At 50.3% G+C, this 27,780-nt stretch overlaps 1 protein-coding gene across 18 annotated transcripts in view; it reads left to right on the top strand.

Moving 5' to 3' along the window:
* Positions 1-27,780, top strand: part of CSF2RA (colony stimulating factor 2 receptor subunit alpha) — a 66,711-nt gene that overhangs the window by 24,266 nt on the left and 14,665 nt on the right. For 10 of the 18 annotated variants that reach the window (XM_070785269.1, XM_070785267.1, XM_070785265.1 and 7 more), the window contains 7 exons: positions 42-177; positions 2,348-2,444; positions 8,100-8,181; positions 20,172-20,259; positions 24,879-25,018; positions 26,785-26,908; positions 27,025-27,154. In XM_070785269.1, coding sequence (XP_070641370.1) covers positions 42-177; positions 2,348-2,444; positions 8,100-8,181; positions 20,172-20,259; positions 24,879-25,018; positions 26,785-26,908; positions 27,025-27,154 — 797 coding nt within the window. The other 8 variants (XR_011565456.1, XR_011565455.1, XR_011565457.1 and 5 more) reach the window with 8 other exon arrangements.

Raw genomic sequence — 27,780 nt, 5'->3', positions numbered from 1 at the left:
TCAACACAGGGGACAGCTCTAACTTTCTGCTTTCTCCAAAGATTGTAGTATTTGGTGACTCCGGTAATAGATACAACTTTCCGAAACCGGGATCCAAAGCGAAACATACTGTGAAGATCAGGACAGCGGACGCCCGGAAAGCCCACTGGGGAGCCTGGAGCCAGCCCGTTGAGTTCGGTAGGTGTCCCGAGACCATCCCCGGACAGCTCCTGGCATTCCGAGGCCTTCTCTGAGCCATTCTGGGAAGCGTTCCCGTCCATGAGCCCCTGGTGACACTGTCCCCCTGGCAACGCCTGGTGAGTGAATGTGAGTTACCCAGGCGTGTCCGACTCTCGGCGACCCTGTGGACTGTAGCCCACCAGGCTCCTCTGTCCATGGGGTTCCCCAGGCAAGAATGCTGGAGTGGGTTGCCATGCCCACCTTCAGGGGATCTTCCCGACCTAGGGATGGAACCCGGGTCTTCTGCATTGCAGGCAGATTCTTTACTGTCTGAGCCACCAGGGAAAGATTAATTTAAACTATGGGCGAGTAAAAAAAAAAAAAAGTTGACTTTTCCCAGAATACGACTTTTCCTAGAATACAGTTCTAAACAGACTTGGCTCACCTCCACACGGCCTTTTTTTTTGTTTTGTTTCGCCTGCCATCCGGAACATGCAGTTTTGACAATTGACGTATCGCTTAAAAGATAACTGCTGTGTTGAACAGGTCACATTTTATCTGTGTATACTGAGAAATGTTGCAACCGTCCCATCGGGGTATAATCACTCTGATAGACTGAGAGTCTCTCGTTGTATTTTTGACTATTCACAGATGAAAAATGTGCCCTTGATAGGAAAAAATAATTTTGCAGAAGGAAATGACAACCCACTCCAGTATTCTTGCCTGTGAAATCCCATGGACAGAGGAACCTGGCGGGCTACAGTCCACGGGGTCGCAAAGAGTCGGACGCGACTGAGCGACTCAAACAGACAAAGGAAAACAGTTTATTGTAAAGAGCACTTATTCTAAATGACTCGTGAAATTAAAGCTTAAGGATGGATGGGAGGGGACTTCTCTGGTGCTCCAGCAGTTAAGATCTGCCTGCCATTGCAGGGGACGTGTATTTGATCCCTGGTCGGGGAGCTAAGACCTCACATGCCTTCAGGCGGAAAGCCCAAAGCATAAAACAGAGGCCATAGGGAATTCCCTGGCGGTCCAGTGGCCAAGAGGCTTCGCTCCCAATGTTCAATCCCTGGAACTAGATCCCTCGTGCTGCAGCTAAGCCCCAGCTATAGTCAAATAAAGGAATAAACATTAAAAAAATTACTATTGTAATAAATTCCCCAAATGGGAGGGAATGAAGTTTACAACTGTTTGCCTGGTACTCTTCATCCTATTCAGCTATTGATCCTTTTTTCTGTCCATTTTTAAGTCGAATGGTCTTTAGGTTGCTATGTTCTGAGAGTGCTGTAGGGGTTTTGAACGTGGTCTTGGGCTCATCTCTCATCTCTTGCTCAGTTGCTCAGTTGTATCTGACTCTTTGCGACCGCATGGACCGCAGCACACCAGGCCTCCCTGTCCATCCCTGTCTGCTGGAGTTTGCTTAAACTCATGTCCATTGAGTCGGTGATACCATCCCACCATCTCATCCTCTGTCGTCCCCTTCTCCTCCCGCCTTCAATAGCATTAGGGTCTTTTCCAATGAGTCAGCTCTTTTCATCAGGAGGCCAAAGTATTGCAGTTTCAACTTCAGCATCAGTCCTTCCAATGAATGTTCAGGACTGACTTCCTTTAGGATGAACTGGTTGGATTTCCTTGCAGTCCGAGGGACTCTCAAGAGTATTCTCCAGCCTCACAGTTTGAAAGAATCAGTTCTTCGTCACTAAGCCTTCTTTATGGTCCAACTCTCACATCCGTACATGACTTCTGGAAAAAACCGTAGCTTTGACTAGACGGACCTTTGTCGGCAAAGTACAGTCTATTGTCTCACAAACATTTTCTGTGAAAGCTCCGGGTTAGGGTACTCTGGTAGATTTCCCTTCTTATGAGGCTTCTCTGGTGGCTCAGACGGTAAAGAATCCACCTCCGATTCAGGAGACACAGGTTTGGTCCCTGCTTGGGGAAGATCCTCTGAAGGAGGAAACGGCAGCCACTCCAGTATTCTTGCCTGGAGAATCCCTTGGACAGAGGAGCCTGGCGGGCTACAGTCCGTGGGGTCGCAAAGGGTGAGACGTGGCAGAGGGACTAATGCTTTCAGTGTCACTGGCCGTGTTTCCTCGTCCGTGAGCCCGTGAGCTGGCTGCGTGACGACAGCTGCTGCCCCTCCCCTTCGGGGTCCCTGGCATGTCCCCCTGCTCTGTCTTCCCAGGCTCTGAAGAAACAGGGTCCAGCCTGGTGCACATCTACGTTCTGCTGGTCCTGGGGACTCTCGTCTGTGGCCTGACCCTCGGCTGCCTTTTCAAAAGGTAACCCCAGGGAGTCCCGGGTCGGCTAATCCCCGTGGTCAGTGGAGGGGCCAGGGCTTGTTCTAAAGTCACCCCGCCCCGATCGGCTTACAAAGATGAGAAGGCAGCCTGCAAACACCCCAGGCGGTCCAAGCCGCCGTGTAGATTTTCCATAAGAAAATTTGTCTGGGGAAAACAGTGTTGACTTAAAAAAAAATTGCACAATGTGAATGTCGCAAGTTTATGTTTTATTTGGGGCAAAATTAGGACCACGGGCTTCCCTGGGGGCTCAGATGGTAAAGAATCCATCTGCAATGCGGGAGACCGGGGTTCGACCCCCGGGGTTGGGAAGATCCCCTGGAGGAGAGCACGGCAACCCACTCCAGTATTCTTGCCTGGAGAGTCACATGCACAGAGCAGCCTGGAGGGCTACAGGCCACAGGGTCGCAGAGAGTCGGCCGCGACTGAGCGACTGAATAAACAACGGAACGAATGAAGGATCGCAGCCCAGGACACAGCGCCTCGGATAGCTCTGAGGAGCTGCTGCAAAGAGGCAGGGAAGGCAGATTGGGGTATATGTGATTTCGCTGAAGGGGGAGTTCACGCAATCAAGCATATATATATTTTTTTGCAGAAGGTCTCTGCTAGTCACAGGGAGCAGACATGACCATGAAGCGTTTCAGTGCTTGTCTAGCTATGAGGAGATGCAAAAGTTGCGCTCATAAACTGGGTTCCTGAGAATATCTATTTGAAGACCTTTCCTGCCAGTTTTTCTTTTTTCCTCCAGAGCACAGAGTGTCTCATGTCTGCTCTCCACCCTGAACTTCTTTCAGGAGATGACTGCAGGTCAGCAGCTGCAGAAGCAGCTGGTTTAATCCTTGTAGAGGTAGATGAAGTTTTCAAAGAGTGAGTCGCTCAGTCGTGCCCGACTGTTTCCAACCCCGTGGACCGTAGCCCGCCAGGCTCCTCCGTCCATGGGATTCTCCAGGCAGGAATCCTGGAGTGGGTTGCCATGCCCTCCTCCAGGGAATCTTCCCGAACCAAGGGTCAAACCCAGCTGTCCTGTACTGCAGGCAGATTCTTCAGCGTGTGAGTCATCAGGAAAGCCCCCTTACAGCTCAGCTGTGCTCCAAGTCCCGCCTTCCGTGTTTTTCGGGGCATCTGAAATCCTTGGAATGTCCCTCCTCGACAGACTTCTGTTGTCCCACAGTGTGTTACTCAGCCCCGGCTCCCAGGCGTCTCCCCACACACACAGGGACCCCTGCCAGAGTCTTTCCTGTCATGTAAGCTCAGCAATCACGCAGGCTCTCTCAAGATGCCCTAGAAGGAAGCCCAGCACATGCAGAATAAAGCTTGCGAGCTCTGCAAAGCCACGGGGAGATTTGGCTCACGGGGAGACCCTCCTGCAGGGCTTGTGGGTCCCATGGGCGTCCACCTGAGGCGTCTTTGTCACCAGGCACCCCCCGCCCCCGCCCTGGTTGGGTGGCCTGTGTCTCCCCGGAAACAAGGGGAGACCCTGAGTGCCTGCTGCAAGAAGCTGCAAGGCATCCCGGTTTTTGGGACACGAGGAAGACTGTGGACAGCCTGACCACAGACGGTGGGGACAGGAACACATGTCGTGCTTTAACACCGAAGATTCATCTTAATCAAAACCTATGTGACTTCCTGTGGTTGCCGGAACCAGTGACCACAAGCTGGGGGGCTTAAAACCACAGACATCCATCCTGCCCCAGTCCCAGGGACCAGACGTCTGAGGTCAGGGTGTCCCAGGGCTGAGTTCCCTTCAGAGGCTCCAAGGGAGGGTCCTCTTGGCCTCTCCCAGCTTCTGCGGGCTCCAGGCGTCTGTCCCTGGGCTGGTGGCTGCCTCCCTCCCGTCTCCACCTCTGTCTCCACGTGGCTTCTCCTCTGCGTCCATGTCTCTCCTCTTCTGTGTCTTATAAGGACCCTGTCCCTGGGTTTAGGGCCACCCCCATCCAGGAGGACCTCATCTCAGACCCTTCACTCCACCACAACTACAGAGACCCTATTTCAAAACAAGCTCCCTTTCCCAGGCTTCAGGACCCAAGTGGATCTATGGGGCCAACGTTCAGCTCAGCACAGCATCTGATGAGGTCACACGGTTGCCCCCTTGTCGTGAGAACGAAAATAAGTGCCCGTGTGTTCATTCAGCACCACTGGGACGCTGGGGCACCGTGGCATAGCCCTTAAAATACGTGCCATCCACAGCAAACTGGTCAGTCTGGAACCGTGGTCTTCAAGGCTGGATATCTCTCCCGGCCTTTTAACACCAGAGAGTGTGGATTCCTCCAAGCTGCTCAAGACTGGGCACATACCACCACTGCTGTCTATGCACCCAAGACAGTGAATGTTCAGTTCAGTCGCTCAGTCGTGTCTGACTCTTTGCGACCCCATGGACTGCAGCACGCCAGGCTTCCCCGTCCTTCACCAACCCCTGGAGTTTACTCAAACTCGTGCATCGTATCGGTGATGCCATCCAACCATCTCATCCTCTGTCGTCCACTTCTCCTCCCTTTCTCAATACTCTGGTTTCTCTTCAAAGATAGTGAATGAAGGTTCTGGAAAGACCTTCCTAGGCATTTCTTAAGTACATCCGCACAGTCTATTATATTCTCCGGAGTGTAAGATTGGAGGCCGTCCGTCTGTGATTTTTTTTAAGATTTATTTTTTTTGGTGGATCATTATTTTTTTTTAAAATGTCTCTCCTTTTCTTTTTTTTTTTTTTTCGAACTTTGAAGTTTTTATTTTGTAAATTGAAAAAAGTAGGGAAAACCACTAGGCCATTCAGGTATGACCTAAATCAAATTCCTTACGATTATACAGTGGAAGTGAGAAAAATAGATTTAAGGGACTAGATCTGATAGATAGAGTGCCTGATGAACTATGGAATGAGGTTCGTGACATTGTACAGGAGACAGGGATCAAGACCATCACCATGGTAAAGAAACGCAAAAAAGCAAAATGGCTGTCTGGGGAGGCCTTACAAATAGCTGTGAAAAGAAGAGAAGTGAAGAGCAAAGGAGAAAAGGAAAGATATAAGCATCTGAATGCAGAGTTCCAAACAATAGCAAGAAGAGATAAGAAAGCCTTCCTCAGAGATCAGTGCAAAGAAATAGAGGAAAACAACAGAATGGGAAAGACGAGGGATCTCTTCAAGAAAACTAAAGATACCAAAGGAACATTTTATGCAAAGATGGGCTCGATAAAGGACAGAAATGGTAGGGACCTAACAGAAGCAGAAGATATTAAGAAGAGGTGGCAAGAATACACAGAACAACTGTACAAAAAAGATCTTCACGACCCAGATAATCACAATGGTGTGATCACTGACCTAGAGCCAGACATCCTGGAGTGTGAAGTCAAGTGGGCTTTAGAAAGCATCACTATGAACAAAGCTAGTGGAGGTGATGGAATTCCAGTTGAGCTATTTCAAATCCTGAAAGATGATGCTGTGAAAGTGCTGCACTCAATACGCCAGCAAATTTGGAAAACTCATTAGTGGCCACAGGACTGGAAAAGGTCAGTTTTCATTCCAATCCCAAAGAAAGGCAATGCCAAAGAATGCTCAAACTACCGCACAATTGCACTCATCTCACACGCTAGTAAAGTAATGCTCCAAATTCTCCAAGCCAGGCTTCAGCAATATGTGAACCGTGAACTTCCTGATGTTCAAGCTGGTTTTAGAAAAGGCAGAGGAACCAGAGATCAAATTGCCAACATCCGCTGGATCATGGTAAAAGCAAGAGAGTTCCAGAAAAACATCTATTTCTGCTTTATTGACTATGTCAAAGCCTTTGACTGTGTGGATCACAATAAACTGTGGCAAATTCTTCAAGAGATGGGAATACCATACCACCTGACCTGCCTCCTGAGAAACATGCATGCAGGTCAGGAAGCAACAGTTAGAACTGGACATGGAACAACAGACTGATTCCAAATAGGAAAAGGAGTATGTCAAGGCTGTATATTTTCACCCTGCTTATTTAACTCATATGCAGAGTACATCATGAGAAACTCTGGACTGGAAGAAACACAAGCTGGAATCAAGATTGCCAGGAGAAATATCAATAACCTCAGATATGCAGATGACACCACCCTTATGGCAGAAAATGAAGAGGAACTAAAAAGCTTCTTGATGAAAGTGAAAGAGGAGAGTGAAAAAGTTGGCTTAAAGCTCAACATTCAGAAAACAAAGATCATGGCATTTGGTCCCATCACTTCATGGGAAATAGATGGGGAAACAGTGGAAACCATGTCAGACTTTATTTTGGGGGGCTCCAAAATCACTGCAGATGGTGATTGCAGCCATGAAATTAAAAGACGCTTACTCCTTGGAAGGAAAAGCAGAGACGTTACTTTGCCAACAAAGGTCCATCTAGTCAAGGCTATGGTTTTTCCAGTGGTCATGTATGGATATGAGAGTTGGACTATAAAGAAAGCTGAGCACCGAAGAATTGATGCTTTTGAACTGTGGTGTTGGAGAAGACTCTTGAGAGTCCCTTGGACTGCAAGGAGATCCAACCAGTCCATTCTAAAGGAGATCAGTCCTGGGTGTTCATTGGAAGGACTGATGCTAAAGCTGAAACTCCAGTACTTTGGCCACCTCATGCGAAGAGTTAACTCATTGGAAAAGACCGTGATGCTGGGAGGGATTGGGGGCAGGAGGAGAAGGGGACGACAGAGGATGAGATGGCTGGATGGCATCACCAACTCAATGGACATGAGTTTGGGCAAACTCCAGGAGTTGGTGATGGACACGGAGGCCTGGCATGCTGCAGTTCATGGGGTCGCAGAGAGTCGGACACGACTGAGCGACTGAACTGAACTGAACTGATAGCCCATAAAGAATGTTGCGATAGTTTTGGGTGGACAGCAAAGGGACTCAGCCATACATACACATGTATCCCTTCTCCCCAAACTCCCTTCCGATCCAGGCTACCATGTGACATTGAGCAGAGTTCCCTGTGCTGTCCAGCAGGTCCTTGCTGGTTCTCCACGTTAAACACAGCAGTGTGTCCATGCCCATCCCAGACTCCCTGACTATCCCTTCTCCCCATCTTCCCACTCCCTTGTAACGATAAGTTGGTTTTCCAAGTCTGTGAATCTCTTTCTGTTCTGTAAGTAAGTTTGCATCATTTCTTTTTAGATTCCACATGTAAGGGAAGCCACAGGATATTTCTCCTCTGTCTGACTGACTTCACTCAGTACGACAATCTCTAGGTACATCCATGTTGCTGCAGATGGCATTGCTTCATTCTTTTTAACGGTTGCGTAATATTCCATTGTGTATATGTACCACGATGTCGATCATTTTTAAAGTTTTTACTGAATTGGTTACAACAGTGCTTCCTTTTATGGTGTTTTTTTTTGTTTTTTTTTTTTTTTGTCTGCGAGGCATGTGGGATAGTAGCTTCCTGACCAGGGATCGAACTGGCACCCCAGGGCCCGAACTCACACCCCCTGCCTTGGAAGGTGACGTCTTACCTCCTGGACCTCCAGGGGAAGTCTCGCCTTCTATGATTCTTAAAGGAAAGTGTTCTGAAGACGTGAATCCAGAGGGCGTGTTTGCACTTAACATGAGGGTGCCTCTCCTCTGGGAGCCAGGACAAAAATGTGGGCCTGTCCGTCTCCTCTTCATCTCGTTTTTTATCTCCCCAGATTCCTCAAGAGCCACAGGTTATTCCCTCCGGTTCCACAGATCAAAGATAAATTGAATGATAACCATCAAGTCGACCACGAGGTATGTCCGGGATGAGTGAGGGGGCATCCAGGATGGACAGGTGGGGAACGGTGAGCCCAGAAGCTCGTCTGTGCTCACCCAAAGCTGAGGTCCACAGGAGGAGGCTGGAATCCCTTGTCCTGCTCGCTGGCTTTCTCTGGGGCGGAGTGGGGAGGGGGTTGGGGGTTTTGTCTGCAAGCTGTGTCCGGGGAAATTAGCCAGGTCGTGGAGAAGGAGGAGGAGAGAAGGGGAAGATAGGGATGGCAGAGAGACACAGAGACAGACTGAACGGGGTCCAGCCAGATCTCTAGCACACAGGATGAAAAACGATAAGGAACAGGAGACGAGAGACAGACTGAACGGGGTCCAGCCAGATCTCTAGCACACAGGATGAAAAACGATAAGGAACAGGAGACGAGAGACAGACTGAACCAGGTCCAGCCAGATCTCCAGGGGGGCAGCATACAGGATGAAAAAGGACACGGGACGAGACAAACACCCCCGCCCCCGATACGTAGGGCTTCCCTGGTGGCTCAGATAGTGAAGAACCTTCCCGCAATGTGGGACACCCTGGTTCGGTCCCTGGGTTGGGAAGATCCCCTGGAGAAGGGGAATGGCAACCCACTCCAGTATTCTTGGGCTTCCCTTGTGGCTCAGATGGTAAAATAAAATTTAAAAAAAATCCGCATGCTATGAGGGAGACCTGGGTTCGATTCCCTGGGTCGGGAAGATCCCCTGGAGGAGGGAATGGCAACCCACTTCGGTATTCTTGCCTAGAGAATCCTCATGGGTAGAGGACAGCCTGGTGGGTTATATACTCCATGGGCTCACGAACAGTTGGACACAGCTGAGCGAATAACAGTTTCACTTTCAAATGTGGGAAGCCCTCCCCTGCACATGCGTTCACCTGTCGAGCCCGTCTTCCCGAGGCAGGGACTGTGTCCTCCTCTTCCACGTTCTGCCGTCATGCCCTGGTGGGTTCCCCGGGGAGGTCTAGGGTCCCGCGACACTCTCCTTCCAAGCTCTGAGCTCCGTGCGGTCCCAGAGTGTGGTACGCGAGTCTCAGATGTCCCTCCCCTGGCTCATCCGCCGCCGCCGAGCTCCCACCCGGAGACCAGGCTCCCGTTTCTGTCTAAACCCTCCACCTCCGTGGCTCCTCCGGGGGCTCCTGGGGAGTTGACATCCCTGCGTTTCTCCCCCATCAGATGCTATGGGAGAAGTTTACACACGAAACGGGAAAAAGTGACAAGGAAGAGGTCTTAACCGTGGAGACAGTCTCAGAAGCCCCAGCGAAACTGTGACTTCCAGGCATCTCCATACCCGGGACTTTCTAGAAGCTGTTGACTTTTTTTTTTTTTAATATTTTTTTTAACATTTCTTAAATGTTTTATTTACGGTTTTCGAATGAAGCTTTTTTAAATTGTTGTGAGTGTTTGTGTAGCTTTCTATCTTTTTGTTCTTTTAACGAGGCTTCCCAGGGAGTCAGTGGTAAAGCAGGCGCCTGCGAATCTAAGAGACTCGGGTTCAATGCCTTGGTCGGAAAGAACCCCTGGAGAAGGAAATGTCAGCTCACTCCAGTATTCTTGCCTGGAGAATCCCATGGACACAGGATCCTGGGATCCTTATGGGGCCATGAAGAGCCGAACATGAATGAGCAACTAAAAAACAATTTTTTTTACTCTAAAAGATAATGTCATGTTTCTCAAAGGTGCTTTTGTAGCTGGAGAGATGTTTGCATGCCTTTCAAATCTGAACAACTTAATGCACCGCTCAGCGCCTCCTGGAACCCCATCCCTTCATCACACACAGGTGTCCAGACTGCCAGCGGCTGCTGGGGCGGGAACGCCATCTCCCCTGCCTCTGCTTCTACTGGCAGACAGAATTCATCCTCCTGTTTTGGTTTCTTTTTTTTTTTTTTTTTTTTCTGTATCAGCTACAGTTTAGAAAGAAATGAGTTTCCAGAGGCTACTGTCACGGGACCTCCATGATGGACTTGGCGTGGCAGGAATCTATCCGTTAACAGTTCGTACGGTCTCCTGTGTAATTCTTTTAACAGTATCTGTGATGACCTGACCCCCGGGCGGGCGGTCCATGACCCAGTCTCCATCTCTGGCATTCATCACCGCTGTTAACTTAACTTCCTTGTGTCAGAAGGCAACCTGTTTGTGGGTTCCAGGATTTAGGATATCATTGGGGATGTTATTCTGTCCACCACACGGGGAGGGGATGCAGACATCCTTGGGCACATTTTTCTGTCCACCGCACAGGGTCCCAAAGAGGGGAGCTTCGCTGAGCGGCCGTGATGGCTGAGCCGGGAGCCATCCCCAGACCTGCAGATTCAAACGTCACCCTCTGGGCATGGAGGCCCCTTTTTCCCCTGACCCTCCCACCCCCTCATAACATGTGCTGTGCATCTCTCCCATTCCCCTGGAATCCTCCACCAAAACCAGCTGAGTCGTATACTATTTGCACAATCCGGCAAAGCCTTTTTTTTTTTTTTTAAACTCTGGTCTTTTTGTGAGCTTTGTCAGCCATTTTAGCCAATTACCAAGCCCCACGGAGGGGGTCTTGGGAAGCCTGACTTATAAGCTGGTTGGTCAGAAGTCTGGGCTGCCTGGGACCCCCCTTCCCAGGAGGGGTCTGAAGAGACTGGGATCAGAAGCCTTGAGGAGCCGATTTTTCATGCTGGAAAGTGACCTGGAAGCTGACACACAGCCAGGTGAAAACCCACCGGGGCTAGAAATGATCTGGACACAACAGCTGTGCCATTTTAACACGTGGATGTTCCAGAACTCGGGAAACATGAGCTATTTGCGTCTGTTGGTCTGCTTCTGTTTGTACACAAGTTCCTTGTATTTTATTTTTTTAGATCCCAAAAGGATGGTTGCCAATGGGGAAAGGAAGGTAGGGTTCGTGGAGGGGAGGGGCAGGGTAATTTAGATGTTTGGGGTTAAAAGTGTGAAATGCAAATTGATTAACGGATGTAAGGTGTTACATGTAAAATAGATAGGCAACAGAGATTTATGGTATACCTCAGGGAATCAGATAATCATGTTCCATATCATGTCAGACAGTATAATGAAAAGGGGTCTGAAAAAATGTATGTCTCCATAAGGGAATCAGTTTTCTGTACCCCTGAAACGAATGCAGTGTTGTAAGCCAGCCATGTGCTCAGTCGCTCAGTCGTATCCGAGTCTCTGCAACCCCATGGGCCGTAGCCCACCAGCCTCCTCTGTCCATGGGACTCTCCAGGCAAGAATACTGGAGTGGGCTGCCATGCTCTCCACCAGGGGATCTTCCCAAGCATCATACCTCTGTCTCCTGCCTTGGCAGGCGGATTCTTTACCACTGAGCTACCAGGGAAACTATACTTTAAAATTTAAAAGAAATGTAATGTAAAGTCACTCTAGAGGCTTCCCAGGTGACTCCCTGGCCAAGAATGTGCCTGCCAATGCAGGACACATGGGTTCGATCCCTGGGTCAGGAAGATCCCCTGGAGGAGGAAATGGCTGCCCACTCTGGTATTCTTGCCTGGAGAATCCCATGGACAGAGGAGCCTTGGGGGCTACAGTCCGTGGGGTCTCGGAGAGTCAGACACAAGTGAAGGACTGAATGACAGCAAGAAGGTTATTCTAGTAAGAAAAAGAAAACAGTTCTTCAACCGGACGCCCTTGGCACGGAGGATCTGATGCCCCCAACCCCCCTCCCCATCCTGTCCCCCCAGAAGGCCTCCTCCCAGGCTCCCGCTTGGCACTGAGGGTGCCAGCCCAGCTGTTCCGTCTCTGCCGCCCAGGAGGCAGCTGTGTACCCTCCCAGACCTGTGGTTTGCACCACGACGGCCCTGCAGGAACCAGCGACCGTGGAGTTGAGAGTCTCGGGAACTGGTGTCTAACAGTGGTGCCCGGGAGGATGAGGAAGCTGGCGCAGCTGGGCTGGTGGGGTCGGTCCTGGCGACCCCAGCCACCACCTGGGTCCTCTCCGTGCGGGAGGGCTCAGAGCAAGCATGTGCTTCCTGGGGGCCCCTCTCGGGGAGGCTCTGCAGCTGGCTGAGTTGTGTCCTTAAATAGACAGCTGATGCGCTCATTTAGGATCGAGTTACCTGGCATGGATGCATGGAGCAGGGTCCGTTTCTGCATCATGGGATCCTTGGGGGCTGGGGGGGAGTGGGCGCTGGGAGGGGAGTGTGTGTGCATTAGTCACTCAGTCGCGTCAGACTCTCTGCGACCCCATGGACTGTGGCCCACCAGGCTCCTCTGTCCATGGGATTCTCCAGGCAGGAACACTGCAGTGGGTTGCTGTTCCAGTATTCTTGTCTGGGAAATGTCATGGACGGAGGAGCCTGGTGGGCTGTTACAGTCCAGGAGAGGGAGGGAGGCAGAGAATAGTTCCCACCCCGAGGGAGCCACCTCCCAGGGAAGAAGCTGAGAACATGTCACGTGGAGGAGGAGGAAGTGGATTGCGTGTGAGTGACATTGGTCTTTGAATTTGAAGTTCCCTCCAACTTGCAGCTTCTTCCTTGTTATTCAGTTGCTGAGTCGTGTTTGACTCTTCTCGAGCCCATGGATCACAGCACGCCAGACCTCCCTGTCCATCACCAACTCCCGGAATTTACTCAAACTCATGTCCATAGAGTCGGTGATGCCATCCAGCCATCTCATCTTCTGTCGTCCCCTTCTCTTCAATCTTTCCCAGCAAAAGGGTCTTTTCAAATGAGTCAGCTCTTCGCATCAGGTGGCCAAAGTATTGGAGTTTCAGCTTCAGCATCAGTCCTAGCAATGAATATTCAGGACTGATCTCCCACCTGCAGACCACTGAAGGCTCAGCCACACCCTTGCTGGTGGGTCAGGTCCGCTCACAGTGGCAGGGAAACTGTAGCAGTCAGAGTTTGCTAGAGAAATAAGATGAACAGGATGGAGATTTGTGATAGATGGGTGGACAGATGGGATAGACAGATTGGTAGGGAGACGGATAGAGAGAGATGGTAGAGAGAGAGAGATGATAGATAGACAGACAGGTAGGTAGAGATGGTAGATAAGTAGGTAGACAGATAGGCAAATAGAGATGATAAATGTATAGGTAGAAAGTGAAAGTGAAGTCGCTCAGTCGTGTCCAACTCTGCGACCCCGTGGACTGTAGCCTATCAGGCTCCTCCGTCCGTGGGATTTTCCAGGCAAGAGTGCTGGAGTGGATTGCCATTTCCTTAGATGATAAATAGGTAGACAGATAGGTAGGTAGAGATGATAGATAGGCAAATAGTTAATAGAGATGATAGATAAATAAGTAGGCAAATAGACGTGATAGGCACAAGGTAGATATAGATGACGGATACAGATGGTAGATGGACAGATAGACAAACAGGTACACAGACAGATAATCGGGAGGTAGACCCAGATGATAGATGGACCAATGGGGAGACAGATAGATGGACAGGTAGACAGAGACGATAGACGGGTAAGTAGACTGTAGGTAGGTAGATGGTAGATATAGATGGCAATGGCACCCCACTCCAGTACTCTTGCCTGGAAAATCCCATGGACGGAGGAGCCTGGTGGGCTGCAGTCCATGGGGTCACTAAGAGTAGGACATGACTGAGCGACTTGACTTTCACTTTTCACTTTTATGCATTGGAGGAGGAAATGGCCACCCACTCCAGTGTTCTTGTCTAGAGAATCCCAGGGACAGGGAGGCCTGGCGGGCTGCCGTCTATGGGGTCGCACGGAGTCAGACACGACTGAAGTGACTTAGCATTAGCATATAGATGTATATAGGGAGAGAGAGAATCTTATATAGCTGGCCCTCCACACCCACAAGTGCAGAACCCAGGGCCATGGAGGGCCAACTGTATATACACGGAGATAGATATACAGATATCTATCTATATATAGAAAGAGATACAGCTACACCTATCTATCTGGAGAAAGGTAGACACATGTGGTGATAGATATGCATAAGGATGGAGAGACACTGATTTCAAGGAATTGGCTTGTGTGATTGTGGGGCTGGTGACTCTGAAGTCCGCAGGTCAGGGGTCCAGGCTGGACACCCAGGAGTTGACACTGCGGTCTGGAGACAGAATTTCATCTTCTCTGGGAAACCCTCAGTGTCGGCTTTTAAGAGTTTAGCTGGAATTCTCCAGTGGTCCCGTGGTTATGACTCACTGCTTTGAAACGTGCAAGGGGCGACATTTCGATCCCCAGTCAGGGAACTAAGATCCCAAATGGTGTGCAGTGCGGCCAAATTAAAAAAAAAAAAAAGGTCTCTTCACCTGATTAGACGAGGCCCACCACCACATGGAGCTTCTTCTCTGTGCTTCAAACCCCCCATTTTAAAAAACCCTTCACCTGATTAGATGAGGCCCCACCACTACATGGAGTGTTTTCTTTGCTCCTGATTAGACAAGGCCATCACCCCTGGAGCCTCTTCTCTTTGCTTCAAGCCAGCTGCCTGTGAACTTGAGTCACACGTACAAAATCTGTTCCCAGCCACCCCCTGGGGGAAGTGTGTGAATGAATGGGGCTGTCACCTGGACAGATGGACGCATGAACGGACCACCCCAGGAATATGTACGGCACATCCCACTGATAGCAGTGTCTCCCTGTCCACGTGTCCACGGGAACAGATGCACCTCTTGCCTGCTGCAGGATGTTCATAGTAGGGGGCTCACGGAAAAATAGGGGAGGTGGAGGAGAGGTCCACGGGCACTCTGTGCCTCCGGCTAGGTGTATCTGAAAAGCCAAAAATGTGAAAAAATAAAACGCATTAGTAATAATCCACCTGCCAATGCAGGAGACACAGGAGAGGGAAGATCACCCAGAGGAGCGCATGGCAACCCACTCCCGTGTTCTTACCTAGAGAATCCCGGGGATAGAGGAGCCCGGCGGGCTGCAGTCCACGGGGCGGCGGCGCGTCAGACACGGCTGAGCGAATGCGCACACGGCGGTCATAGGATATCATTACTGAAGCCAGGAGGGAGAAAACAACCGATATCTACAAAGCGTTATCAGGGTCTTCTGCAGCAAAAGCCGCAGAGTTCTGCAGCAGAGTCGGTCTTTTAGGTGATGAAACCCAGAAGTTAAGACGGAAAAGTGAGACTTCAGGAAATGGCGTGTGTGGGCGTTTGTGGGCGGAACCGCAGTACAAACCGAGCCGCCGCCAACTGGCACAGTTTCCGGCTGTGTCTCTCTGTCTCTCTCTCTCTCTCTCCCAGACGAGCCCGCAGTGGCAGTGGCTGGCTGGTTAGGGCCTCAGGGTCCCGGAGAGCCCCGTCTCTCTGTCTGTCTGAGACACAGGGGGATGGCCTCTGCGGTGGGTGGTGCCTGCTGGCTCTGGGGGCCACCTTAGGCATCCCTGGTACTTCTGTGGGTGCTTGTGCCGCGTCAGAGCTGGAAGAAGCACATGGACTCACAGATCCACGGCCTCCGCGCCTCCTCTGTCTCCTCCCCTGAGTCAGGTCCCACACAGAATCCTGCAGGCCTAGGGCAGGTCGCACCATTGCTGCTGCTGCTGCTAAGTTGCTTCAGTCGTGTCCGACTCTGTGCGACCCCATAGATGGCAGCCCACCAGGCTCAGCCGTCCCTGGGATTCTCCAGGCAAGAACACTGGAGTGGGTTGCCATTTCCCCCGGAGCCTCTGGGCCAGAGCAGACGTTTTCCAATCACATCTTCATCTACTTCTGCCTCATTGACTACACCTTTGATGGTGTGGCTCCCAACAAACTGGAGAATTCTTAAAGGGATGGGAATGCCAGATCACCTGACCTGCGTCCTGAGAAACCTGTATGCAGGTCAGGAAGCAACAGTTAGAACTGGACATGGAACAACAGACTGGTTCCAAATAGGAAAAGGAGTTCGTCAAGGCTGTATATTGTCACCCTGATTATTTAACTTCTATGCAGAGTACATCATGAGAAATGCTGGACTGGAAGAAGCACAAGCTGGAATCAAGATTGCCGGGAAAATTATCAATCACCTCCGATATGCAGATGACCCCACCCTTATGGCAGAAAACGAAGAACTAAAGAGCCTCTTAATGACAGTGAAACAGGAGAGTGAAAAAGCTCGCTTAAAACTCAGCATTCAGAAAACGAAGGTCATGGCATCTGGTCCCATCACTTCATGGGAAACAGATGGGGAAACAGTGGACACAGTCTGGTGGGCTTCAGTCCGTGGGGTCGCAGAGAGTCGGTCTCGACTGAGTGACTAACACTTCATAGCAAACGGGTGTGAGTCCTTCCTTAGGGAGAAATGGACTGAAAGTCAGCTCAGTTCATCCCTCCCTCTGCCCCCAGGCCCCTGGGGGACACAGACCCGGGCAAGAGCCAGTCACAGCCTCTGGCAGAGCTTCCGAGCTGAAAGGGAACCAGCTCCCAGTGGATGTAGACAATGCTCTAAGGAGATGCCAGTTTCCCAAACACGGGAACACGAGCCAACACCCCAGTGACCCCCGCCACCCCGCCACCCCTGACCAGAAGATGCAGGAAAGCCAAGTGGCCATCTAGTCCCCTGCTGCTAAAAGAGGAACCTTGGGAGGTCGATTAAACAAAACAAAAAAAACTGAGGGTCAGGCTACATGCTTGAGAGAGAACACGGACTGTGTTATGATACTTCCTGTTCCCTGAGATGATAAACGCGGGCTGGTCACTCAGTGACGATGAAGGCTCTGCTGATAAGAGATTATTTCTGCAATTGCTGACCTGGGGAGGCTCCATTAAAGAGAGAAGGAGAGAGCGTGCTCGTGGGGAGGACCAGACTCAGGCTCTTTGTCATACCTGCCCCCCAAATCCTACATCCAGAAGGGAATTGGGGGCCTCCCCCCACCCAGGGAACCTGCTACCAAGGCGTCCAGGAGTGCCCACCCGCCGCGTACCCCGGGCGGGCAGGACAGTGGCTTCAAGGAGCCCCAGATTCGGACAGTCGGGGAAGAACGATTCAGAAAGTAGACGGACCGGTAAGTGGACACTTCCTCCATCTTTAGTGGGGTTTGCTCTGGCTGGTAGGATCCTCTGACCGCATGGGTTTGTGATGGGATGGGAGATCGGAGTCCGGGAGAGACGGCCTCATCCCGGGGGAGGCTGGAGAAGGGAGCTACCGGGGTGAAGGTCAGGCCACCCCGAGCTTCGGGAAGGGAAGGGTGACACTGAGTCTTCTGCATTTCCGACTGACGTGGCGGGGAGTCACCAGCTGGTGGGGTCTGACTCCTGTGCATGCCGCGTTATCTGTGTGTGTGCTTAGTCACCAAGTCGTGTCCGACTCTTTGCAGCCCCATGGACTGTAACCCCGCCAGGCTCCTCTGTCCATGGGATTCTCCAGGCAAGAAGACTGCAGTGGGTTGCCATGCCCTCCTCCAGGGGATCTTCCCGACCCAGGGATCGAACCTGGGTCTCCCCCATTGGAGGTGAATTCTACCCCACACTATCTACCTGTGAAATATTTCCTTTGCGGGTGTCTTTAAGCTATGAAGTCCTTGACGGTTTTGTTCTCACGGGACAAGATGCACGGGACTGATTTCCACTCCCATCCCCTTTGGTCTCGCTGGGGACACAGACCCTCGGTGGGGACACAGCTCCCTCTGACCCAGCTCCTGGTGATGCCCAGTGAGGGTATGGGGGGCGTCTCTCCCCCAGGAAGCACAGAAGTGAGATCACCTTCACTCTGTCCTCATGAAAGTTAACAGAAGTGGCGGGGAATGTCAGCCTGTGCTCAGAAGCAAGCGAAGCTTTTTTTTTTTTTTAACCTCCTAATCTCGCAGCTCGTCGGATCTCAGATCGAACCCAGATGCTCCGCAGTACGTGTGCGGAGTCGTCATCGCTGGACCACCGTCAGATTCCCCCAGGAAGCCTTTCCGTGCCTTGCGCTGAGAAGCATCTGGGAGCCATCTGGGTCCCCATCAGTGGGGACTTTTAGGTTCCTTGGGTGGAGAAGCAAATGGCAAGCCACTCTGGTATTCTCGCCTGGAAAATTCCCTGGACGGAGGAGCCTGGCAGACTACAGTCCCCGTGGTCGCAAAGAGTCGGATACAGCTGAGCATCCACACACACGAGGGAACCACAGGAAGAAAGTGGATGGGCTCCAGACTGAGTCCATCTTCAGAACTCACTTTATGACAATTCCTTGTTTTGGGGGAGGTCAAGATGCCGGGGTTATTTTTCAAAGCGTCCCCATCACGACTTAGAAATACAGATGAAAAAAAAAATACAGATGGAGATGTTTTTCCACGGATAAGAAGTGAGGGGCTTCCCCGATGGTTCTGTGAATGAAGAATCTGCCTGCCAACACAGGAGACACAGGAAGTGTGGGTTCGATGCCTGGGTCGGGAAGATCCCTTGGGGTAGAAAATGTCAGCCCTCCCACCTCCAGTAGTCTTGTCTTGGAAATCCCATGGACAGAGGAGCCCGGCGGGGCTACAGTCCATGGAGTTGCAAAGAGTCGGACACGACTGAGTGACTACGCAGAAGAGGTGAGGGTCTGGGACTTCGCTGGTGGCCAAGTGTCTGAGATTCCGCATTCCCAATGCAGGGGCCGTGGGTTCCATCCATGGTCAGGGGACTAGACCCCACGTGTGGCAACTAACACCCAGCTCAGCCAAATAAGGAAGGAAAGAAAGAAGGAAGAAAGGAAAGAAATGAGCGTTTGTGGCAAAAATGGCCCGGGAGGCAGTTGACTTCATGGAGATGTTCAGGAAACAGGTGGCGGGTGAGGTGATGATGGTCAGAGACGTTTCAGGGAACTTCCGCACACACAGAGATGAATTTGTCTCCAAAGGAGGTTGGCAGCCGTCCCCGAGAGGAAGCCGAAATGCCGAGGGTCCTTGCGCCCCATGCGGTTGGTGGCCTCCTGGCTGCTATCAGCTCCTCCTGCAAAGATGTTTCATTGTCGGGCAGGTCGACTGCAGCTTCCCTCCTGATCACCTCTGTGCAGCCAGCAAGGGCGTGCCCATCTCTTTGTGTTCATAGAGTCATGAAGACATCAGAGGAAAAAAAAAAATTCTACTCAAATGCACAAAACCCAGCCCTGTAATCACCAAACATAAAAAGAACCTCCATCAGAATGTTCTAGGACTTCTTAGAGACTTTTTTTTTTTTCTTGCTGCCCTGGTGAAAGGAACAGTTTTCTCAAAGGGGAGGTGTTTAGTAGCAATGAGCTGATCTTCCTAAGGCATGGTTTATCCCCTAGGTTGTTGCTGGGAGTGTTCCTACCTGCAGGGGCCTTTGCAAGCAGAAGAAAATGGAAGAAACAGGGTGTCTGACTCAGGGACAGACAGTTGCCTCATGCCCCAAAGTGGATGCTGTGGACCCAGCATCCTCATCATACATCCCTTCTTTTCACTGGGGGTGTCACCTCTCCAGACCCTCACTGACCACTTAGGAGAGGATCAGCTTAAAATAATATTGATTAGCCACTCCCGAGTATACCTCTCAGCAGCAGTAATGTGGACCAGTGGTAGTGGGCTGAAGGGAGAAAAACAGGTTGGGTAGAGCCCATTAAATGTTTCTTTAATCCCAGTTTGCTGAGACTTGTCATCATGAATATGCGTTAAATTTTTTGATGCTTTCGATAGAGTTTCAAACAGAAGTTAAAAGGGACTCTCACGTTGATGTATGGCAGAAGCTAGCACAGAATTTTGCAAAGCAATTATCTTCCAGTAAAAAACTTTAGAAAAATGGAATCTGATCATGCCAGCTAACCCAGAGGTGTACAAGCAGGATGATAACCTCACACTGTGCTCTGATGGAATATTGCTGACCACATAGGGACATATGAACAAACCAAAAACCCTTTAGAGAGGTGGAAGAGGTGAGGCCACCAGTGAACAGAAGAAGGGATGTGTAATGAGAATGCAGGCCTATGGCAGCCACTTTGGGATATGAGGCAACATTGTCTGTTTACTCACAAAGGCTCTGGCAGCCAGGTTCTGGTTCCCAACAACTGCCTGGAGGTTGTGCTAAGAAGGAAGTCCTCCTGCCTCGACTGCAATCCGTTTTCTGAACTGCTGTCTCCTGTCTGGAGGTTTAGGTCCAGCTTCAGATCTGCAGCATGGTGGTCCTGCTGGATTTCGTAATCCTCCTGGTACTCCTGAACTCAGCACGCTCCACGATCCTGGGTAAGTGCCAGCTAGGCTTCCAACGCTGGGGAGTCCGTGATGTGGTGAGGGCTGCCGCCTTCCTAACCCCTGAAAGGACAAAATCTCTCATGACCTGAGTACCTCCCACTGCTGCTAGCTGAAGGGGGTCTTCTTACAAATCATTCTAGAGGTGGGTACCTTTATCATTCAGCAGAATCAGGGACTCAAAGGTGAGGGAGAGTCCTACAGCTCCAGCCCCAAATCCTAAAGTCAGCTGGAATGTCAGATTTGCTGCCTATACTAGGGTTGTTGTTCAGTCACTCAGTTCAGTCACTCGGTTATGACCCCATGGACTGCAGCACACCAGGCTTCCCTGTCTTTCAATATTTCCCAGAGCTTGCTCAAACTCATGTGCATTGAGTCAGTGATCCCATCCAACCATCTCATCCTCTGTCGTCCCCTTCTCCTCCCGCCTTCTATCTTTCCCAGCATCAGGGTCTTTTCTAATGAGTCAGCTCTTCCCATTAGATGGCCAAAGGATTGGAGTTTCAGCTTCAGCATCAGTCCTTCCAATGAACACCCAGGGCTGATCCTTTAGGATGGAGTGGTTGGATCTCCTTGCAGTCCAAGGGACTCTCAAGAGTCTTCTCCAGCACCACAATTAGAAAGCATCAATTCTTTGGCACTCAGCTTTCTTTACAGTCCAACTCTCACATCCATGCATGACCACTGGAAAAACCATAGCCTTGACTAGACGGACCTTTGTTGGCAAAGTAATGTTTCTGCTTTTAAAGATGCTGTCTAGTTTTGTCGTAGCTTTCCTTCCAAGGAGCAAGCATCTTTTCATTTCACTCCTGCAGTCGCGGTCCGCTGTGGTTTTGGTGCCCAAGAAAATAAAGTCTGTTACTGTTTCCATTTTTTCCCCATCTATTTGCCATGAAGTGATGGGACCGGATGTCATGATCCTAGTTTTTTGAATGTTGAGTTTTAAGCCAGCTTTCCATCATTGAAAATGAAATCCCCTGAAAATCCCTGGGAAGCCTCTCTGTGAAGCAGGCAGAGAAAGAAAACAGTCTTCTTGTGAAATAAGCCTGGAACCAAAATGGATTGTGCATTGCAGGCAGCTCGCTAAAGAGGTCCCGCAGAGGGAAAGGTACCTCACCTCATGACAGAACCACGTCCAACACGCTACCTGACGTGAGACGCTCCAGTCCTTTGCCCATCTGATGCCAAGAGCCGATTCATTGGAAAAAAACCTCTGAAACTGGGAAAGTTTGAGGACAGGAGGAGAGGGGGACGACACAGGACGAGATGGTTGGATGGCATCACGGACTCAATGGGCATGAGTTTGAGTGAGCTCCAGGAGTTGGTGATGGACAGGGAGGCCTGGTGTGCTGCAGTGCGTGGGGTCACAAAGAGTTGGACATGACTGAGCGACTGAACAACCCTTCACCTTCAGAGGGTTCGCCATTTGAGCTAGGTCCCGGCTATAGCTGGGTTCTCTCCTCTTAGCAAACTGGGGAGATGGGTGCACCTTTCTTCCAGGGTCACCTCTGTCCAGAGGTTTTATTTAGCCAGTTAAAAGATTTATATGCATTCGAAAAGGTCAAGCAGAGAAAAGAGAAGGTGAGGTGGATGGTGAGAATGTCTTCGTTCAGGGCAGGCTTGTCCTGACAGGTGGTACCTGTCCAGCACCACCTCCTTCACTCCAGTCCCCAGCTCAAAGGGGACTCTCCCGGACACTTTGTGGTGGCACCCCCAGACACACACACAACTCACCCATCCCCTCCTCCATCCTGAATGCCCAGAAAGGGGAAGCCGCTCAGTTAAACCAACACATCATGCCCTGCCTTTGCATCCGCGCCGACAGCATGGAGGTGTCCGGCTCCTACGCATCCTCTGCAACAATTAACTTCTGGTTCTTCAGATTATCACGATAGGTAGCCATCACTGTAGCACCGCTTCTCAAGTGGCACTAAAAGAACCCGCCTGTGAATGCAGGAGACGCTGGACGCTTGGGTTCCATCCCTGGGTGGGGAAGGCCCCGTGGAGGAGGGCACGGCAACCCACTCCGGTATTCCCGCCTGGAGAATCCCATGGACAGAGGAGCCTCGAGGGCTATAGTCCACGGGTTCGCAGAGAGTCAGACACGACTGAGTGACTGAGCACAGCACACAGCTGATCTCATAGGGATAACTCGGCACTTCACCAAAGTTTGGGTTTCCATCCCTCTGATGATTCACGGTGCCCACCATCTTTCACGGGCTCCTGAGTGTCCCTGCATAAGAAAGAAAGAAAGTGAAGTCGCTCAGTCGTGTCCGACTCTTTGCGACCCCATGGACTCTGCGACCCCTCTGTCCATAGGATTTTCTAGGCAAGAGTACTGGAGTGGGTCGCCATTTCCTTCTCCAGGGAATCTTCCCGACCCAGGGATCAAACCCGAGTCTCCCACATTGCAGACAGATGTTTTACCATCTGAGCCATCAGGGAAGTCCCTGCGTTGTTTTTGTTAAAACAGCTCGCTTAGGTATTTCCCTGGTGCTTCAGTGGTTTAGGTCTCCTCCTTCCAATGTGGAGGGTGTGGGTTCAATCCCTGGTTGGGGAGCTAAGACCCCCCACGTGCCCCGTGGCCAAAAAGCCAAACATAAAACACAAGCAGTGTGGTAACAGATTTGATAAAAGACAGGAAATAAAATGGTCTGCATCAGAATAAAATAGCTAATTCCAGAGAAAGGCAAGTACTGTGCGGTGTCAGTTAAATGTGGCATCTAAGAAATACAAGCGACCAGTGAATGTAACAAAAAAGAAGCCTTCTCCCAGGCGTAGCAGACAGATAAGTGATTCCCGGTGTGGAGACGGAAGTGGGGGTGGGCAAGACGTGCAGGGATTTATAAGAGGCAGGAGATGACACTATTAGGTATAAAGTAGGGAAGACATGAGGATGGATTGTCAAACGCAGGGAATATGTCCCATGGTTTATAATAACTGTAAATGAATTACAACCTTTAAAAGTGGTGACTCGCTACATTGTACTTACATAGTAACATATTGAGAGGTTGTTGCTGAACCACGGAAAGACGCCGGGATTCTTGGCCTCAGGACAAGAATTCAATCTGAGGCCAGAGACAAGGCTTGATCGCTCAGAGCTTCTGTGTAATACAGTTTTATTAAAGTGTAAAAGAGATAGAGAAAGCTTCTGACATAGGCATCAGAAGGGGGCAGAAAGAATACCTCCCTGCTAGTCTTCAGCTGGATGTTATATAGTTACTGCTGCTGCTCCTGCTGCTGCTGCTGCTGCTAAGTCGCTTCAGTCGTGTCCGACTCTGTGCAACCCCATAGACGGCAGCCCACCAGGCTCCCCTGTCCCTGGGATTCTCCAGGCAAGAACACTGGAGTGGGTTGCCATTTCCTTCTGCAATGCATGAAAGTGAAAAGTGAAAGTGAAGTCTCTGAGTCGTGTCCAACTCTTAGCGACCTCATGGACTGCAGCCTACCAGGCCCCTCCGTCCACGGGATTTGCCAGGAAAGAGTACTAGCAGTCTGCTAGTTAAAGGAAGGAAATGTCTCAAGACTCAGAGAATGGCATCAGGCCCCTCACCCACAAGATGCATTTTGAGATAATCTTGGCACCAGGTGTGAGTCATCCCGGGCCATAAAGCGACTGACGTGAATCTTGAAGAAAGGCAGATTCCCATACAAATATATGGTTTCATTAACATAGATTAAGAGAACAATATCTGAGTCTAACATGCTGGTTTCTCAAGTCAGTTCTGAGCCATTAGGCGGAACTGACCTGAAGACAGACTCTGGGGTAGACGGATGGTACATTAACATAGCTTAAGACAAACATTTCCGTAAGAAAAATGCATTGGTTAGCTCAAGGTTTGAGAAAAGTTAAGTGCAGGTGGAACCAGGTGTCATTCTGGCAACACAGTATTTTAGGATAAACCTCTTTTTAAATTTGTATAGAGAAAGGAAAAAATATATATATGACTAGTTTTTCTCCTCCTGCCGCTTAAGAGAGAGAGAAAAAATCTGTGACACTTGCAGCCTGTTTCCTCCGATCGGAAAGCCCTGGCCTTCCTGCCTGTTACCCTCTCAATATTATACACATATCTTCGATATATTGCATTCTCATATATTGTGTTATATTTACAGTTATATTTACTTATATTTAAATCTATGTGTTATATATTTGTGTTATATTTATTATATAATATATTTAACACAATAATATACAATGTATGTTATATAATATAGGAAATAGAATTAATATAATATAGGAAATAGAATTAATATAATACATAAATATAAAGATATCTATTGTTTATTTATATATTATGATATAAACATAATATGTTTATATACTATACATTTATTTATACATTATAATATATTCATATAATATATTTGTGGTTGCTAAGTGATGTCCGACTCTGTGACCCCATGGACTGTAGCCCGCCAGGCTCCTCTGTCCCTGGGATTCTCCAGGCAAGGATACTGGAGTGGGTTGCCACACCCTCCTCCAGGGGACCTTCCCGACCCAGGGACAGAATCTGCGTCTCCTACATTTCAGGCGGATTCTTTACCGTCTGAGCTATCAGGGAAGCCCTGATTCTCCCTAACTGCTATTTTTGTTCTGTGTTTAATTATGGCAGGAGAGAAGGAATCTCCTATTGTAAACCTGACTCTGGATTCAAGGAAAAAAATCTTAAGCTGGAATTCCCGGAGAATCGTGACTCAGCAAACATGTGCGATAGTCACGCCTCTTGACCCCGACACCAGCCAAGAGCCGCAGGTGGGTGCTCATGGATCATGTCCTGTGGGTCTGTCTGCTCCCTGTCAGTCTTGAATTTCCCTGTAAAATGCCTCTTGAGCCTCTCACTCTTTAACATTCTTGGCTGGGAGGAAAACATATTTCCTCCATCTTCTTCGGTTCAGTGATGGGGGTCTGCAGATGAAGTGGACAATAGCCAGATTACCAGGAGAAAAAGCATCCCAGTGTATTCACTTTCTCTCTTTTTTTTTTGGTCACACGGCACCTTAACTCTCCTACCAGGAATCGAACGCACGGCCCCCCTACACTGCAAGTGCAGAGTCTTAACCACGGATCACCAGAAAAGTCCCAACATTTCTAACTTTCACATAAACGAGGCAGAAAAGACATGAGGTGATCGGACTAGGGAGTCTGTGTGGCTTTTTAACAAAAGGTAATAAATTATAGAAATGTCAGAGGACAAAGAAAATGGAATTTGGGTTTCTGGGGCTGAAAAACTGTGGGGAAATGATTAAGAAATATGTAAGGGGACTAATGGAAGATGAAGGTGGTTTTAAGTTCCTTAAGTTAAACTTCCTTTAACTTCCCTAAGTTCCTTGTGGTTGGCTTTCACTGCTGTGTCCAATCCCTGGTGAAGGATCTGAAATCTCACAAGCTGCAATAGTGCAGTGTAAGAAAGAAACAAGTTATGTTATGAGGTCACCCTGAAGCTGCTTCCCCATCTAAGTTGGTAAAGATCAACCTCCTCAATCCCATATGGGTAAGATCGGATGTGTATGCTACCTTCACAAAGGGAGATCTATGCCTGCTTTTGTGCAGATAACAACGGGTTCTGCATTTATTGATTCGTAACTGCTTTTAGCTCTGAATAATCTTTAGGCCAAAGTGGCATGTTTTGGGGATCCCCAAAGCATGAATTTGAAAAGATGCATGCACCCCAGTCTTCGCAACAGCACTGTTCACGAGAGCGAGGACACAGAAGCAAGCTAGGTGTCGACTGACAGATGAATGGATAAGGAAGATGCGGCAGGGATATGCAGTGGAATATTACTCAGCCGTGAAAAAGAACAAAGCTGCCATCTGCAGCTACATGGATGGAACTGGAGGCTATGATGCAGAGTGAAATACGTCAGGCAAAGACAAATATTAGACGATATCGTTTGTACGTGAAATCTAAAACAGACCACGGACTGGTGAATATAGCAAAACAGAAGGAGACTCACAGATGCAGAGACCGAACTAGTGGTGACCAGTTGGGAGAGGGAAGTGGGAAGGGGAAGATAAGAGGAACGAACTCAGAGGAACAAACCGCTATGAGCTAATAAGGATATAGGAGGCAACACAGGGAACTGGACCAGTGTTATATTGTAACTAAAAACGGAGTGTGTGCACGCACGCTAAGTCGCTGCAGCCTTAGTCAAGTCTCTGCGACCCCGTGGACGGTAGCCCCGCCAGGCTCCTCTGTCCATGAGATTCTCCAGGCAAGAAGACTGGAGTGGGGTGCCATTTCCTCCTCCAGGGGATCTTCCCCACCCTGGGAAGCCCCGAAATGTGATTTTATAACCTTTAAAAATTGTGAACTACACTGTTGTACGGCTGAAACGAATCTCACGTTGTCTGTTAACTGTACGGCGATAAAAAAAAGACGGGGGTCCTCGTGAGGGTCCCCCACCCGACCCCGAGTCGCTGGAACAGTCGCGGGATTGAGTCCGCCCGCGGGATTGAGTCCGCTCGCAGGGAGCCCATAGCACAGGCTGTACGTTCATACTCGCTTCTGCCCCCTGCAGGTCAGAAACGACACCTACTTTTGCACGTTTCCCAACGCCGTCCTGCACAGGGGCGCCACGCTGACCGTGAACGCCACCTCTGAGGGCCAGGACTTCTCGCACCAGCTGGCCTTTAGCAACCCAGGTGACGTCTCCGCGGCCGCTGGGCACGTTTCTGACGGTGCCCGGCGTCCGCGTGGCCGGCGGGGCGCCGGTGATGACTCGGCCGGCAGTGAGGATCCGGCTGTCTTGTCTTCCCAGGCAAGGAGGGCTCCGGAGCCCAGGACCTCTCGTGCATCATCTACAACGTCCGACTCATGAACTGCAGCTGGACGCGGGGCCCGGCCGCCCCTGCAGACGTGCAGTATCAGCTGTACTCCTGGACTTCTCTGTAAGCCTGGCTGGGGTCCTGATGCTGAATGCTGGGTGAGCCGTGGGCCCCATGGTGCAGGGACTCACAGGGTCCTGATGCTGAATGCTGGGTGAGCCGTGGGCTTGTCCCACGGTCCAGGGACTCACAGGGTCCTGATGCTGAATGCTGGGTGAGCCGTGGGCTTGTCCCACGGTCCAGGGACTCACAGGGTCCTGATGCTGAATGCTAGGTGAGCCATGGTCCAGGGACTCACAGGGTCCTGATGCTGAATGCTGGGTGAGCCGTGGGCTTGTCCCATGGTCCAGGGACTCACAGGGTCCTGATGCTGAATGCTGGGTGAGACATGGGCCCCCATGGAGCAGGGACTCACAGGGGTCCTGATGCTGAATGCTGGGTAAGCCGAGGATCCCCCCATGGAGCAGGGACTCACAGCGTCCTGATGCTGAATGCTGGGTGAGCCGTGGGCTTGTCCTAAGGTGCAGGGACTCCCTGGGGTCCTGATGCTGAATGCTGGGTGAGCCATGGGCCCCCATGGTGCAGTGACTCACAGGGGTCCTGATGCTGAATGCTGGGAGAGCCGAGGGTCCCCCCCCCCACCATGGAGCAGGGACTCACAGGGGTCCTGATGCTGAATGCTGGGTGAG

The sequence above is a fragment of the Bos indicus genome, chromosome X (genome assembly GCF_029378745.1).
Source record: "Bos indicus isolate NIAB-ARS_2022 breed Sahiwal x Tharparkar chromosome X, NIAB-ARS_B.indTharparkar_mat_pri_1.0, whole genome shotgun sequence".
Classification (NCBI taxonomy): domain Eukaryota; kingdom Metazoa; phylum Chordata; class Mammalia; order Artiodactyla; family Bovidae; genus Bos; species Bos indicus.
This window is presented reverse-complemented; position numbering and strand designations above follow the sequence as displayed.